Source organism: Peromyscus californicus, unplaced genomic scaffold (assembly GCF_007827085.1).
Source record: "Peromyscus californicus insignis strain IS unplaced genomic scaffold, ASM782708v3 Scaffold_5__1_contigs__length_169319896, whole genome shotgun sequence".
Lineage (NCBI taxonomy): Eukaryota > Metazoa > Chordata > Mammalia > Rodentia > Cricetidae > Peromyscus > Peromyscus californicus.
Genome location: NW_026294573.1, coordinates 76746383 through 76761674, shown reverse-complemented (window position 1 = coordinate 76761674; position 15292 = coordinate 76746383). Strand labels below are relative to the sequence as shown.

The window sequence follows — 15292 nt, the reverse complement described above, 5'->3', positions numbered from 1 at the left end:
GGAATTCAAAATTCTAGTGACCTGGAAGGCAAGGCTGAAGGACCACATAGGCTTAGGTGATGGTATCCGTCCAGAGCACCCTTAGAATGAATCTGATCCTTACTTTGCTGTATGAATGTTGGATGTGGTATGGTTGAATGACAGAAAAGGCTCTACTCTGGAGGTCAGAGGGGCAACAGAATTAGACCAAGAGTGGAAAGAAAGGAAAGGAGACAAAAACTGAGTTTAATCCTTGAGTCAATAAACTCCCCCAAACAGGGAAATGTTGAATCTCTGGGGTTTGCCCTACTCACCTGGGCAGAGGCATTTTAGCCCATAGTGAGGTTGGAGTGCTGAGGACTCACAAGGTGTATAATAAAAGGAGAGATGAGAGAGGGGGAGAGAGTGAAGGGAAAGAGAAAGAAAGCAGTCAACTAGGGGAGGAACCTCGTTGAAATCCCTCACTGTCTTCCAAAGTGTTAGATTCAAATGGACTATAACATCTGGATAAGAAATGAGAGCACATGCAGGGCAGTGGTGGCGCACGCCTTTAACCCCAGCACTCAGGAGGCAGAGCCAGGCAGATCTCTGTAAGTTAGAGGCCAGCCTGGGCTACAGAGTGAGTTCCAGGAAAGGCGCAAAGCTAAACAGAGAAACCCTGTCTTGAAAAACCAAAAAAAAAAAGAAAAAAGAAAAGAAAAGAAAGAAGGAAAAGAAAAGAAAGAAATGAGAGCACAGCTCCACCATCAACAGAAGCAGACCATCCTTTAATTAGAACAATAAAGGACAACAAATCACTCTGCTGGAATAGAGATTGAGCCCTCAAGTAGCCTTTGGCGCACGCTTATCTCAGGGAATGGAGGGTATGGAACTTGCAGATGTTGACTGTGGGCTATTCGTGGTTTTTCTGAGAATATTTAGGGCCTAGGAGTTCCAGTAGTATCCAAGCAAGTAGAATGTCCCTGGCCAAGGTTTGAGGAGTGAAGCCTAACATCTCTGGGTAGAACTAAGTTGATCCTGATTGGGGAACTTTGGGTATGGAAAATTCCATCTGTAGGTCAGTTCCCTGCAGGCTCAGAGTTGCAGATACCAGTTTGGGGTCAGGGGATTATTAGACTGTTGATCTCCTCAACAGAAACTTCCACAGATGTTATCAGTCAAGTCAGCATTCCTGTCCAGAGTTTCTCAGTTTGCCTGAGGGTTTTACATCATTAACTCTTCAAAAATCCGTTCATGGGTACATCAGAGGGGCAGGTATAACGAGATAAGGGAAGCTTTTCCATAAGCCCAGGATGCTGTCTGATGCCGTCTGATACCATTCTTAGCTTTTGGATTGGTGAAAGCTGGTTGTCTGCTAAGTTAATAGATTCTAAAATGTTTTTATCTATTACTCAGAAAAATCTTAATTCAGGCAAGGAATGGCTGTTCTATAGGTCTAGAACTAGCCCAATGTAAGATAATTAGCCTCTGGACATGTAATGTTGCAATCTATCCACAGTACTGCAGTTCTGATCATTTAGTTTCTGCAGACAGTTTCTTTTCAAGAGTTTTCATTCACACCAACAATCTCTGTTTTGTTTTTGTTTTCTCCCCAGCACTGGCTAGAACCAAACAAGTCCATCTTCAAGCAAATGAAATGTAAGTTTCAAGCTATGGTTTTACTTCTACTGCAAAATATTCAAAAATAAATTTTGTTTCCTAACAAAGTGGCTTCTCTCTGGATATAAGGATAGAGTGAAAGATGTATGGGTGAATGACTGCTCCTCTGTCTTTGAGAGCTATGAATCTTTCCCCCTTTTTTCTCTGACCTTGGCCCCCACTCAGCCATCAGTTCAATTGTCTGCAGTGCCTCTACTTCCTGCCCTGTTTGCTCTCATATTTCTTGTTAGAATAAGAGCTTTGAAATTCTGTGCTTAAATATTCATTAACCACAAAGACTTGCCTCTGCATTTTAAGGGTTGGTAGTAGGACTTATGGTGTTGTATGTAGCCTCAAGTGGGGATAAGAGAAGTGGACGTGTTTGGTAACTGAAATTACACTGACAGTTTCACTGGATAGTATTTCATTTTTTTTTCTTTTGCCCCAACTCAAAAAAAATTTAGTAAAAAATCTCTTTTTTTCTGGTAATAACTTTAAAAGTCTGGTGTTCTGAACATGACTTCTCTCTAGAATTCCTTGTTATTCACTGTAGGCACTGCGAGGAGAGTATTGACTTTTATTCTTAAATGATATGATTCTTTGTCTGAGTCACCTCTTCCAGAATGTATCCAACCTGCTTTTACAAATTATTTCAATGAGAACTTCTAACAGGTACCCCAGAAACCCATTGCCTTCTCTTAAAATCTACACCAACCTGTGCTGGCTATTTTTTCTTTTCTTTTTTTTTTTTTTTTTTGTCAGCTTAACACAAGCTAGGATCATCTGGAAAAGGGAAACTGCAATTGGGAGAAATGCCTGTTATCAGATTGGGCCGTAGGAAAATCTGTGGGACATTTTCTTGATGAATGATTGATAAGGGAGACCCCAGCCTACACTGTAGGGCACCACCCTTGACAGATGGTCCTAAGTTGTGTAAGAAAGCAAACTGAGCAGACTATAAAGGAATAAGTAGGGTTCCTCCATGGCCTCCACTTCAGTCCCTGCCTTGAGTTCCTGCCCTGACTTACCTTCAAGATGGACTATAAACTGTACCCTGAAATAAACTCCTCCCCAAGTTGCTTTTGATCATGGTGTTATTTCATAGCAATGGAAACCCAGCTAAACTAAAAACAAGTACAAGGATCATAAGACTTTATTACTTTGAAGAATTTGCCATGTTATTTTTGGTAGGGTTGCAGAAATGTTTAGAAATTTGGGCCACTGAGACTGCTATAGGAACTTAGAAGATAATGCCGAGAGCAACGAAAATGGTGGCAGCCTGGCTTTTTAAGTTTCAGAAAGAAGTTTGGGAGTCTCAAAAGACTCCGTTAACACTATTTGTTTGATATTTTGAATGAAGAATCTGTGATTCTGGTCAGGTAGGGCTGAAAAATCAGTTTCGTTTAAGAAAAGACTAAGATCTCTGATATGAAATATTTGCTTTACTGGGACACTGGAGGCTAGTTAGATGGCACTGAGAGAATTAGCTATGGTTAATAAGAGACCAGAAACATTGAGATGAAATCTGGAGTATTTCCTCAGGATCAACACACAGACTTATGTTCCAGATGGTGTCAAGGTTGAATCTCATGCTGGCAGGTGAACTTGGTAATGTGTAAGAGTCTCCTTTGTTTTATTGGTTTTGATGACTTGGGAGCTGCCGGACTGAAGGGAAGTCATAGAGCATAACTGAAACTTGGTAACAGGAGAGGCCATTGGTGAAGGTACAGCTATAATTTCAAGGGAGACCTCAGGAATAACAGGATCATGGAGAATGACTGAGACATGGCACTGTAGAGGTCACTGGTAAATAAATGTATAAGCCCTGGTTGCAATAGAAACCCAAATATTGAAGGGGTCATGGAGAGGAATCGAGGCTTGGAACCATGTGGCAGGTCAGAATCTCTGATAAGGGGCCAGGAGGTCATTGGTGAAGGTACAACTTGTGGAGATCCAGAATATCAATGATGCCAAATTGTAGGATGAACACTCAGGACAGCAGCAGGTGTGGAGTGGAGAGCCTGAGCCTATGAAACAAGCTGTGTGTGCTATGTAAGTCAGAGCCAGAGAAGCAGAGCTGCTCAAGCCTTTTAAAGCCCCAAAACTTGCTAGATGGTTGTTTTGCTTTTATTTGATAGTAACTGTGCTCTGTTTCTTCCTGATTAAAATGCAAAGTATGTAGCTCATTTTTTATTTTACTGGAGCCCACAATTGAAACACTAGTCTTTTAAATATAGAATATTTTAGAGACTGAAATTTTAAAGTATTTGAATTTTTAAGAAGACAGTAGGACTTTTAAAATAATATTATGATTTGTGTTGTGATATTAACACAAAATCTTGGAAAAATAAGAAAGTAAAGGTTATGGTTTAATAGTGTGTCAAGATGATAATGGGTCAATTGTGCCCATTGGTTTTTATTAACTTGACACAGGCTATGGTCATCTAAGAAGAAAGAACTGAAAATGCCTTCATCAGGTTGATCTGTAGATAAGTCTATAGGGCATTTTCTTGGTTAATGATTGATGTGGGAAAACCAAGCCCATTGTAGGAAGTGCCATACTGGGCAAGTGATCCTGAGTTTTATAAGAAAGATAACTGAACAAATCATGGAGAGCATGCCAATAAGAAGCATTCTTCCAAGCCTTCTGCCTCAGTTCCTTCATCCAGGTTTCTGCCTTGAGTTTCTGATGTGACTTCCCTCCCTGATGGACTGTGATCCAGAATTGTAAGATGAAGTAATCCTTTCTTGCCCAAGTTGGTTTTGGTCAGCATCTTACCACAACAATAGAAGACAACCTAGGACATCCTCATATCAAGTTTCCCAGGGCTTGGTAATAAAATTGATAAATAATTTTGTCTCCAGAGATCAGATTTATGTGTGTCAAACCATTTGTCATTATTTAAGAAAGCAGTCATTTTCTTTCTCAAATACAAATTTTTCTGGGTAGGGTTTTTTAAGTGAGAAGAGAGGAAATGAATATATGTTGCAGACTAATAGTTTGCATATAAACTACTTAACTTTCCATTTTTTTCATCTTCTTCATCAACACACACACACACACACACACACACACACACACACACACACACACACACACACCGTGCATCGTTCAGGGCCAAGTCTGACCAATGTAGGAAGGGTGAGTTGAAAACATGCCCTAGTTTGCTTTCTACTGCTGTGATAAATACCGTGACCAAAAGCAACTTGGGTGGAAGGGTTTATTTAGCTTATAGTTGCACATAATAGTCCACCATTGAGTAACCATCAGGCCAGTAACTCAGGGCAAAAACCTTGAGACATTCATTGAATCACAAGAAGGAGAGCTGTTTACTGGTTTGCTCCCCATGGCTTGTTCAGCCTGCTTTCTTATACAATCCAGGACCACCCTCTAGGGGTGACATCTTTCGCAGTGGGTTTTTCTACATCAATAATTAATCAAGGATGTGCCCTACAGTCCTGCCTATAGGCAGTTTACAGGAGGCATTTCTCAGTTGAGGCTCTTCTTCTTGTATGACTCTAGCTTGTGCCAAGTTGACAAAAAACTAATTGAGACAATTGGCCCCTTTTGTCAACTTGACACACCAATACAACACTATTAGACAATGTCTTTTCCTTTCTTGTTTATCTCCAGGATCTCATATTAACATTAATATCACACTATACAACATTCACACTTGAAAAGATCCCTGTTCTGACTGCTGGCAATGGTCGAGAGACAGCCCGAACTGACCTACTCTGGTGATGGGATGGCCAAACACCCTAATTTTTGTGCTAGAAACCTCATCCAACTACTGAGGGATCTGGATGCAGAGATCCATGACTAGGCCCTGGGTGGATCTCTGGGAGTCCAATTAGCGAGAATGAGGAGGGTTTATATGATCGAGAATTGTTGAGACCAAGGTTGGATAAAGCACAGGGACAAATAGCCAAATGAATGGAAACACATGAACTATGAACCAATGGCTGAGGGGTCCCCACTGGATCAGGCCCTCTGAATGGGTGAGACAGTTGATTGGCTTGATCTGTTTGGGAGGCATCCAGGCAGTGGGACCGGGTCCTGTGCTCATTGCATGAGTTGGCTGTTTGAAACCTGGGGCCTATGCAGGATTGCTTGGCTCGGCCTGGGAGGAGGGGACTGGACCTACCTGAACTGGGTCTACCAGGTTGATCTCAGTCTGTGGGGAAGGCTTTGCCCTGGAGGAGATGGGAATGGGGGGGAGGCCTGGGGGGAAGGGGAGGGGGAGGGGAGGGGGGAGAACAAGGGAATCCGTGGCTGATATGTAGAACTGAATTGTATTGCAAAATAAAAATTAAAATTAAAAAAAAAAAAGATCCCTGTTCTTTAAAAGTTTAGTCTCTGTAAAATATCCAAAGTTTCTCTAGTGTGGCCTCCTGTAAAATCAAAAATAAGTTCAATAATTTCTTACTCTCAGAATGAAGAACCAGGACACAGTCAAAATCAGATCAAAGCAAAGCCAAACTCCAACAGTGTAAATACCTCAGTGTCCGATTTCCGGGATTTAGTCACCATCTTCTGGACTCCAAATGGCTTGAGCAGCTTCAGTTCTCTTGTTCTGCCATCTGCAGCACACATGACTTGTGTGCTTAGGTTGGCTGTACTCCATAACTGCTTCTGTCCTCGGTAGTCATCTCATGGTCTGGCATCTGCAATATGCTGGGTCTCCACAGGCGACACCTTCACAAATGGCCTCCTGACCTCTCTTCAGGGACTCTCACCTTGCCACATAGTTCCAAGCTTCTTTTCTTTACCCCTTTGACTCTGGTGTTTCCACTGAAAACTGAGCTGCAGCTTCACCAGTTGTTCCCCCTGACCTTTTCCAATGTCAAGCTTCAGCTCCTGTCCATGACCCATGATTTCACAATCCTACAAGCTCTTATACCACCAGAACTAGTAACATGTAAGAGACTTTTCTGTATTTGTTGAGACTTGTTTTGTGATCCATTTTTTTTAAAGACAATTGCATGGGCTACTGAGCAGAATGTATACTCTTTGATGTATGAGTGGAATATTCTATAGATAATCTGTTAGATCCACTTGATGGGTGGTGTCATTTAATTCTTATGTTTCTGTTTGGTTTTGGTCCATTAGAAAAAGTGGGGTACTGAAATCACCTAGTACTATTGGGTTACTGTTCACCTGTATCTGTAATTCTAGTAGGATACTTTTTAGACAAATGGGAGAATCAGAATTTGGTATATATATGTTTTGTGTTGTAATGTCTTCTTGGTTAATTGTTTCCTTGATTTAAATGCAGTGCCCTTCATTATCCTTTCTGATTAGTTTTATTGTGAAGTCTATTTTTTTTTTTCAGATAGTAGGATAATTATGTATGCTTGCTTCTTGGTTCCATTTACTTGGAATACTTGTTTCCATTTCTTTGCTCTAAAGTGGTGTCTCTCTTTAAAGCCAATTTTCCTGTAAACAGCAGAAAGATGGATTTTGTTTCTGGGTCAGACTACTCAAGAGACTGTGCTGTAGTAAAGGATGCTCAGGCTGGGGTTTGCCCAGAGTACGGATCTTGTACAAGCCACCTCAGAGAAACCAGAGTAAGGGGCTTATGCCAGAGATTATACATTGGTTACCTGTGTCTCTGTGCTACATGGGCCAGTTATAGGGTCCCTTGTGGGAATGAGTCTGTGATTTTATGAGTCTCAAAGAATGGAAAAGAGGCTAGGTAGAGGTCCCAACCCCTGGCAGGCAGTACCCAGGTAATCAGAGTATGTCAGGTGGCTAGGGGTAACTAATGGGAAGGAGTCTATGATCTTTCATAGATTGGGGAGACTTTCTTCTGATTTTGTTGAAAATATTTACTGTGCTGTTGATCTGGGACTCTTGTCTTTATTTTACACCTTTTATTAGCATGGTTGGTCTTTTTATTTAGTTTTAAGAGTTCCTGAATGTTTGTTTGTTTTGATGTAACATTTTCTTCCAATTCTTCCAATTTGTGATTTCAGAGATGACCACTTGATTTAGAGAACCAATTAGTGGTTCATCTCCCTTTCTCAGCATTCCTTAGTTCCCTTTATTTCTTTCTAGGTATGGTGCCCCAAGAGATTTTCCCCTTTCACATTAGCATGCTTACTGGTTCATTATTCGTGTCTTATTTACAGAGTCATATTGCTGAGCTATCATGGGTGTACCTTTCCAGTCATTTCTAAAACACTAATTTCATAGCAGAGTTCCTGGTCCCCTGGTTCTTACAGTCTTTCTGACCCCTGTTCTATGACATTCCCTGAGTCCGGGGTGCAGGAGTTGTGTTATAGATATATCCATTGAAGTTGGGACCCCAATATTAGTTATTCTCTGCTTTTTGACCAGATGACTTTGTTGTTGTTGTTGCTGTTTTTGTTTTGTTTTGTTTCTTGGTAATAGTCTCTATCTGCTGCAAAGTAAAATTTTCTTGATCAGGTGTAGGGGCTGTTCTTGTCTGTGGGTATAGACAAGTATTTGGAATGTAGTTAGGAAACATACTGATTTAGAAAAGTGGCAGTAGTATCTTCCCCTCTGAGACCCATAACTTCACTTACTCCAGCCAATTGGCTTGTTCTCCAGTAGCAAACATGACTGTCCTCCTATTAAGTGGGTCTTACATCCAATTAAAGAGCTGTTGGTTACCACCAAGATAAAAGTGACGCTATTACACTTTTAGGGTTGTCTTTCCATGCTCATCATTGTGATTATAGGCATCATGGTGAGGTAAGAATATTGATTGCTTTCCTCCCATAATAACTTGCATTGTGCCTTCTTTTTTTTTGAAAGAAAATATTTGTTTTGTTTTTAATTAAAAAAAAATTCCATTCATTTTACACACCAATCAAAGATCCCCCTCTTCCTTCCTCATGCCCCCCCCAGCCTCCCCTTCCAAATCCACCACTCACTCCTCCCCCCCACAAGAAGGCAAGGCCTCCCATGAGGAGGCACATCCAGTAGAGGCAAGGCCAAGCCCCTCTCCCTGCCTCAAGGCTACACAAGGTGTCCCATCATAGGTAGTGGGCTCCAAAAAGCCCACTCATGAACCTGGGATGGATTCTGATCCTACTGCCAGGGGACCCTCAGGCAGATCAGGCTACACAACTGTCTTGACATGCAGAGGGCAGTCCAGTCCCATGCAGGCTCCACAGCCTTTGATCCAACTTTCATGAGTTGAATCTACTAGTTTGGTTTGGTCTTCTCTACAGGTTTCCCCATTATGATCTTGATGCACTTGCTCATAGAATCCATCTTCTCTCTCCCTGACTAGACTCCTGGAGCTCTGCCTTTTGCCTGGCTGTGTTGCTGGAGAAAAGCTCTGTGATGACAGTTAGGGTATTCACTGATCTGTTTGTTGGGGCAAGCCAGTTCAATTCAGGCACCCTCTCCACTATTTCTAGTAGTCCAAGTTTGGGTCATCCCTGGGGATTCCTGGGATCTTCCGTAGCACCCGGTTTCTCTCTATCCCCATGATGTCTTCCTCTATCATAGTATCTGTTTCACTGATTTCCTACTCCATCCCTGTTCCAGCTCAACCATCCCATTCCCTTATGTTCTCATCCTCCAGGAATAATTTTTTTCTGTTGACATACATGTCTATTTTAGGGCCAGTATAATTTTTCTTATGGCTCCTTACTTGAGACTAGGAATGGTAATCCTTCTAGCATTGTTCTTTTTGCTCAGGATTGTTCTGGCTTTCTGCCAACTTCTGTGGTTTCATATGAATTTTAGGAAATGATAATGATGATGATTTCTGTAGAGAATCAGATGGGAATTTTATTTGGGATTGCATTAAATTTGTCAGTAACTTTAGTAAAATAGTCATTTTCTCAATATCAGTTCTACCAACCATGAACATGGGATGTTTTTCCGTTTTCTAGTGTCTTTCTCTATGTCTTTATTTAGCGCTTTAGAGTGTTCCGCTCTTGGATTAGGTTTATTTCTAGACGATTTTTGGTGGTATTCTGAGTGGAAGTCTCTTTCTCTGCATGTCTGTTGTTGTGTAGAAAAACCCCTGATTTGTGTGAGTTCAGTCTTGACACATTGATGAATTTGTTAATCACTTTCTACATGTTTACTCATAGAATTTTTAAGATCTCCTGTGTAAAATTTCCTGTCATCTGCAAACAGGAACAGCTTGACTTACTCTTTCCCTATCCGTTTCCCTTTAAATTCCCTGTCTTGCCTTAGTGTTTCACATTGTACATTAAGTCCAATATTGAAAAGGAATGCGGAGAGTGGGGAGCCCTGTCTCATTCCTAAATTCAGTGGGATGGCTTTAAGAACGTGATCAAAATGCATTGTACGAATTTTTAAAGAAACAAATAAATGCATTAAAAATCCCATTCATTTCTGAAAAGAATAACTACCAAAAGAAGGGGATTTGGGGATCTACTGGTGCAAAGGGGGTCACTGATATTCCCTGAGGGAGACACTTGGACTGTGTGACAGGGACTGGTCTGTCAGCCAGTAGATACTCCTGTGTTTTCCATGGCAGTTGCATGATCCTGGTCTTTAAAATGGGTTTTGCATAATCTTCCCTTTGCTGCTATTTCTCAATGGTAATGACCACCCCTATCCCCCAAAACACACACTATTTACATGGCCTAGTACATGTTTTTCAGCTTTTGAACTGAGCTCAATTTACTCATCCCCTTCTCTTCCCTCACATTTCTAACTCCTGTTTCTGTCCCTCCTGCTAAGTGTATGTTCCCTAATAACAAATCTTGTATTTATCTAATGCCTCATGTAAATGCCAAAAGCCCAGTAGATCCATCCAAATGCCTCTTTCAAAACAGGAAGAAGAAAAGTTAGGTGGCTTGCTCAAGAACACTCCTAGAAGTTCCCTTTAAAGCTTGAGGCCTTCTTTTGAAAGGGATATGCTAGCAACACAACCATCCTGTGTGCCCTGTCATGGTTGCTGAAGCTGAGTACCAAAGCAGAGATATACAACTGTGGAGTGGCAATGTTAACTGGCATAAAAACAATTCCCACTGGCTTGTCATGATGGTACTGTTAGGATTGGACCCTGGTTCTCTGTTCTGATTCTGCCTGCTTTGGCATAAATAAGAATTATCCTTTAACTCATGTCATTTCCTTGAAGTGAAAGAACAAAAAGATACGGGTGCAGGATTGGGCAGAGACACTTATTATCTCTTTAAAAGGAGAAGCATTTATCTAGAGGGAAATTGAAGTCCTTGGACATGTTCCAAATAGTAAGTACCAGATGTTATTTAGCACTTAGAAGGGCTCCTTTTCAGCAGTAATGTGGGTAGTATGGGTAGATGTCAGGGCTCAGCACTACCTTCTCACCCTAAGGCAGTGCCCACGAGGAAGCATAAATGACTCCCCTTTATCTCCTTGTTGAATGAAAAAAACATTATAAATGGCTATATTTTTCACCCTGTTTATTTCTCTAGTAAGGAGAGTTGCAAAAACTATTTTATTGTCTGCATGGGATCAACGATGTTGGTCCAATATTAGTAAGATACGATAATAGAAGAAAACAAAAAAAATGGCCTTGAAAAGTAGCTCTCCTTTTTTTCCTATTGCCATCTGCCATTCCTTCTCTGATAATGGGTCTAATAATAATGTATCATCAGTACAACATAATAATTTTTTCTGTGATCACATCCACAAAAAAGTAGGGCGACGTGGAGTCTTTTTTGTTTGTGACAAGCCGCAACACATATGAAAATAATTAAGATTTACATACGTTTAGTACTAAGGAGGCATCAGGACCCCAGGTTTAAGGAAGCACAGAGCCACCATGGAAAGACTTTATCTGTGACAGTTACAACGTATGTTAGGAGGAGAGAGAAGAATTGTGGGTATTTGTTTCAGAGAAGACTAGAGTTTTGACTGATACCTCAGTGGTTAAGATCATCTGTTGCTTGTAGAGGACCTGGGTTAGTTTCCCAGCATCCACATGCTAGCAACAACAGTCTGTAACTCCAGGTCCAAGGATCCTATGTCCTCTTCTGGCCTCTGCAATCATCAGCACAGAAGAGATGCACATAAAGGCCAAATAGTCATATGCACAAATTAAATAAATATTTTAAAAATTTAAAAAGAGAATAGACTGTAGTACTGTGAGCACTGTTTTCTAATAAGGTGAAATTCTCACATGACAGACACAGCCTTTGGGTTAGAGTAAGGGTGACTGGGTGTATGACTGGGTGGAGGTGTTCCTCCACCCAGACATACTCAAAGATGGTGACTGTGAAGCTTTGTCTTTGTAAGATCTCTAGTCTTGACTTGTGTGTGATGAACTTAACTGTGTGCTAACCAACTGTAGGGAATAATAAGTCCAAGTCATAGAAGATTATAGCCCTACATAGAGGACACCTTTTGTTATCACCTTTTTTGTACTTTGCCTCCAGTGAGGAAATTCAGCTTTCTATATCTTTGAAAACATTTTCCAGTACATATTGGCCCAGCCATTCTAGCTTTGGACTGTATCATGACTTCTTTAAAATAATGCATACCACACCATATTTTGATTGTAAAATTTTGAAAATAACCTGAATAATTAAAGGCAAATATGTGAATAAATTTGGATTTGCATATAATATTAGCTATTATAGTTTATGGAAAGTGAGTTGTATAAATATTATATCTACCCTACTGAAGGAAAGGGCAGGTACAGCTTTACATGAAAGAAATAAAAGAAACAGTCATGGTTTGATTTAATTTTGAGAGAATAATTAAAGATGCCTCCATGTATGTAAGCATATGGGAATATATATACATGACGTCACAGAAGTTATAGAAGGATGTAAAGAAATTTGTTAATAGTGAGAGGAGAGATTTGCATTTGATAAGATCTTGAGCAATGAAAGGTCAGGAGCAGAGATAAACTGAAGGAAAATGGCCTATCTATCGTTTTATTTATTGGGCATCTATGTATTTATCTATCTGTCTTTATATTGATCACTTATGTTGAGACTACACTAAATTAGAAAATTTTAATGAAAAAATACACAAAATAGAGAAAATTATCCTCTTCAATCTTTTGTTCAATTGTTCTTCTCTTGTAAAAATAGTTTTCTGGTAAAAGCATGTTTGGCTGGAAGAAAGGGAAGGGAGAAATGATGGAATTATAATCTGAAAAATAAAAGAAAAATAAAAAAGTACAAATGTTTTATAATGAAAATCAAAATCCATTAGTTTCATAAGTTTTCAAAAAATCAGATAAATTCTAAGTAATATTCAGTGATAAAATATCTTACATTCTAGATATGAAGGCTGAATGGCTTGAGACTCACTGTATTTTTCTAAGTTGCATTATTGCCATATGAAAAATGTCCATTTTTCCTAGTACTTAAGAAAATATACTACCTTTCATTGTATTTACTTGTGTGTATGGTGTGTTCAGTATATGCACTTGGATATGTGTATGCATGCACTATGCACATGCATTTGGAAGCCAGAGGAGGACACTGTCTCCTTTCAATATTTTCTACCTTTTTGGGGGGGGGGGGTTGGGGGTCAGGCTTGCTTGCTGAACCTGAAGCATACCATTTGGCTAAGCTGACTAGCCAGCAAATTCAACAACCACCAGGGTTGCAGGTTTGCACAGCCATGCTGACTTTCATGTGCGTGTTAGGAACTTGATCTTGGGTCCTCTTGCTTACATAGTAAATGCTCTTCACACTGAGTCATATACTCAGTCCCTCCTTTCTTTAATTAGAATTTATTACTTTTTTTGGGGGGAAGGGAAGATAGGGTCTCACTATTTATCTTTCATTCACATAGAACACTTGTGTAGACTAGTTTGGCTTCAAACTCGTGGTGATTTTTCTGCCTCTGCTTCCTGAGTACTGGAACGCAGACGTGCATCAACACATCAAGAACTTCCTTTCTTAAATCTAGGAACACAGGCCCTTGTTGGTAGCAATAACTTGGGGAAATTGCTGGTGAAAATAGCATACTGACTCGTGTGATTATGAGTGTGTACTCATTTGTATGTGTGTGTGTTCAGATTTTCTTCACTAGCATAAAAGTGCTGTTCTTATGATGGGTGTATTTTCTATTAGATTGTTTTTAACTATGTTTTTTTTTTTTAATTGGGGGTAGGACATGTGAAGGTCAGAGGACAACTTCAGGAGTTGGTTCTCCACCATGCAGGTCTCAGGGACTGAACTCACGTCATCAGGCTCAGGGACCAGCTTCTTCACATGCCAAGCTATCTCACCAGCTCAACTGTAAAGTCACTGTGACAATTATTTTCCATTTGAATTCTCTTCATTATACAGTCAGACTTAGAACTGGTAGTTCTTTTGATGAAACAAATTTGGTTACATCCAAAATAGTTCAAATACTGTCCCCTGTCTGGTGATGATTTAACCCTGCTTATTTTGAAGGAAGAATTAGAGAATAAAATTCCACTTAACCTCATATATAGCTCATATTATTATATGTAATAACAGCCTACAAGTGTATACATGGCTAACTTCTCTAAAATCTCAGTTATCCTTCAAATACACCACCTTTTTGGTTTAAGAACACCTGTATAATGGCAATTTTCCACCTTATACACTAAAAATTCTTTCACGAATCCAAAACTTGAATGGTGCTTTTTGGCAGTTTGCCTTTTGAATGAGGGTGTGAAATATCAGAGGGGGGAAATGTTCTTTTGGAGCTGTGATCTGGAGAGGGATGAAGGTGAGTTGTGATGTGGAAAAACGGGCTTTCTCCTTGGTTGCTTGTGTTCTGCATTTGCTCTGGATATCCTGTTAAGCTCGTTCTTTGTTTGTGTCACTGTCATGTGACATTCTATTAGCATCTTCCTTACCACACCCCTCCCTTCCCTGCTAGTTGATGAGGCTTCATGGCTGACATTCCTGTGTGTGTTTGAGTCTGTGATCTGTTGCTGCTTATCTCATGCCTTTTCTTTATGACGTTTCAGCTCATCCACCATACACCATGTGCTTTAGAGTGAAATTCTACCCACATGAACCCTTGAAGATTAAAGAAGAGCTCACAAGGTATTTTTCTTTTTCTGCATATTTACTCTACCACTTGTATCCAGTCAGAGCCTCTGCTATCTTAAAGGCTAGACATTCCTGTTATCTCGATCAGAACACCTCCAGGAAGCAGACTCTGGAGTCAGCATTGTGCTCCTCTTACTCTTGATGGTTTTGGGATATTTTATAGAGAATCATTGTCATTGAGAAAGGGGACAGTACAAGAAAGCAATGGTTATGAGAGAGAGGCTCTCAGAGAACATTTGACAGTGGGGTTCCAACAGTAAGCAGAAGACAGGGGCAAATGCAGAGGGCAGCCCTAGACTGTCTTTTGGGTCTAAACCTTTCTGGAAGGAGAGACTTCTGGACAGAGTGGACAGTTAACTGTTCTGTTTCCACTTGCTAAACAACAGCTGCCAGGTAGACTTTCCTTTATTTGTACACTCTTCTCAGCCCAATTCTGAACTGTCCACATCTCGGACTTCTCTTTCATCTCTCTTTGCTGGGTTTACATGCAGTTAATCTTGGGAACTTTATTTCCTTGAAAAATTTGGTCAAAGTTCCTGAGCAAGACTCCCAAGATGGCCACCTTCTGGATGGATATGTCAAAGAGCTGTTATGCACTTAGTTCTTGATGAGGTTCTACTCCTGTGACATCAAAATTGCCATATGTAATTATAGCTAACAATAATCTGCATAGGTCCAGATCCAA

The 15292-nt window shown here is 40.3% G+C and overlaps 1 protein-coding gene across 2 annotated transcripts in view; it reads left to right on the top strand.

The window, feature by feature from the left end:
• Frmd3 (FERM domain containing 3) overlaps positions 1-15292 on the top strand; it is a 199547-nt gene that overhangs the window by 87493 nt on the left and 96762 nt on the right. For both annotated transcript variants that reach the window (XM_052718463.1, XM_052718461.1), the window contains exons 3-4: positions 1575-1617; positions 14523-14601. In XM_052718463.1, the coding sequence (XP_052574423.1) occupies positions 1575-1617; positions 14523-14601 (122 nt within the window). The remainder of the gene's footprint in view (positions 1-1574; positions 1618-14522; positions 14602-15292) is intronic.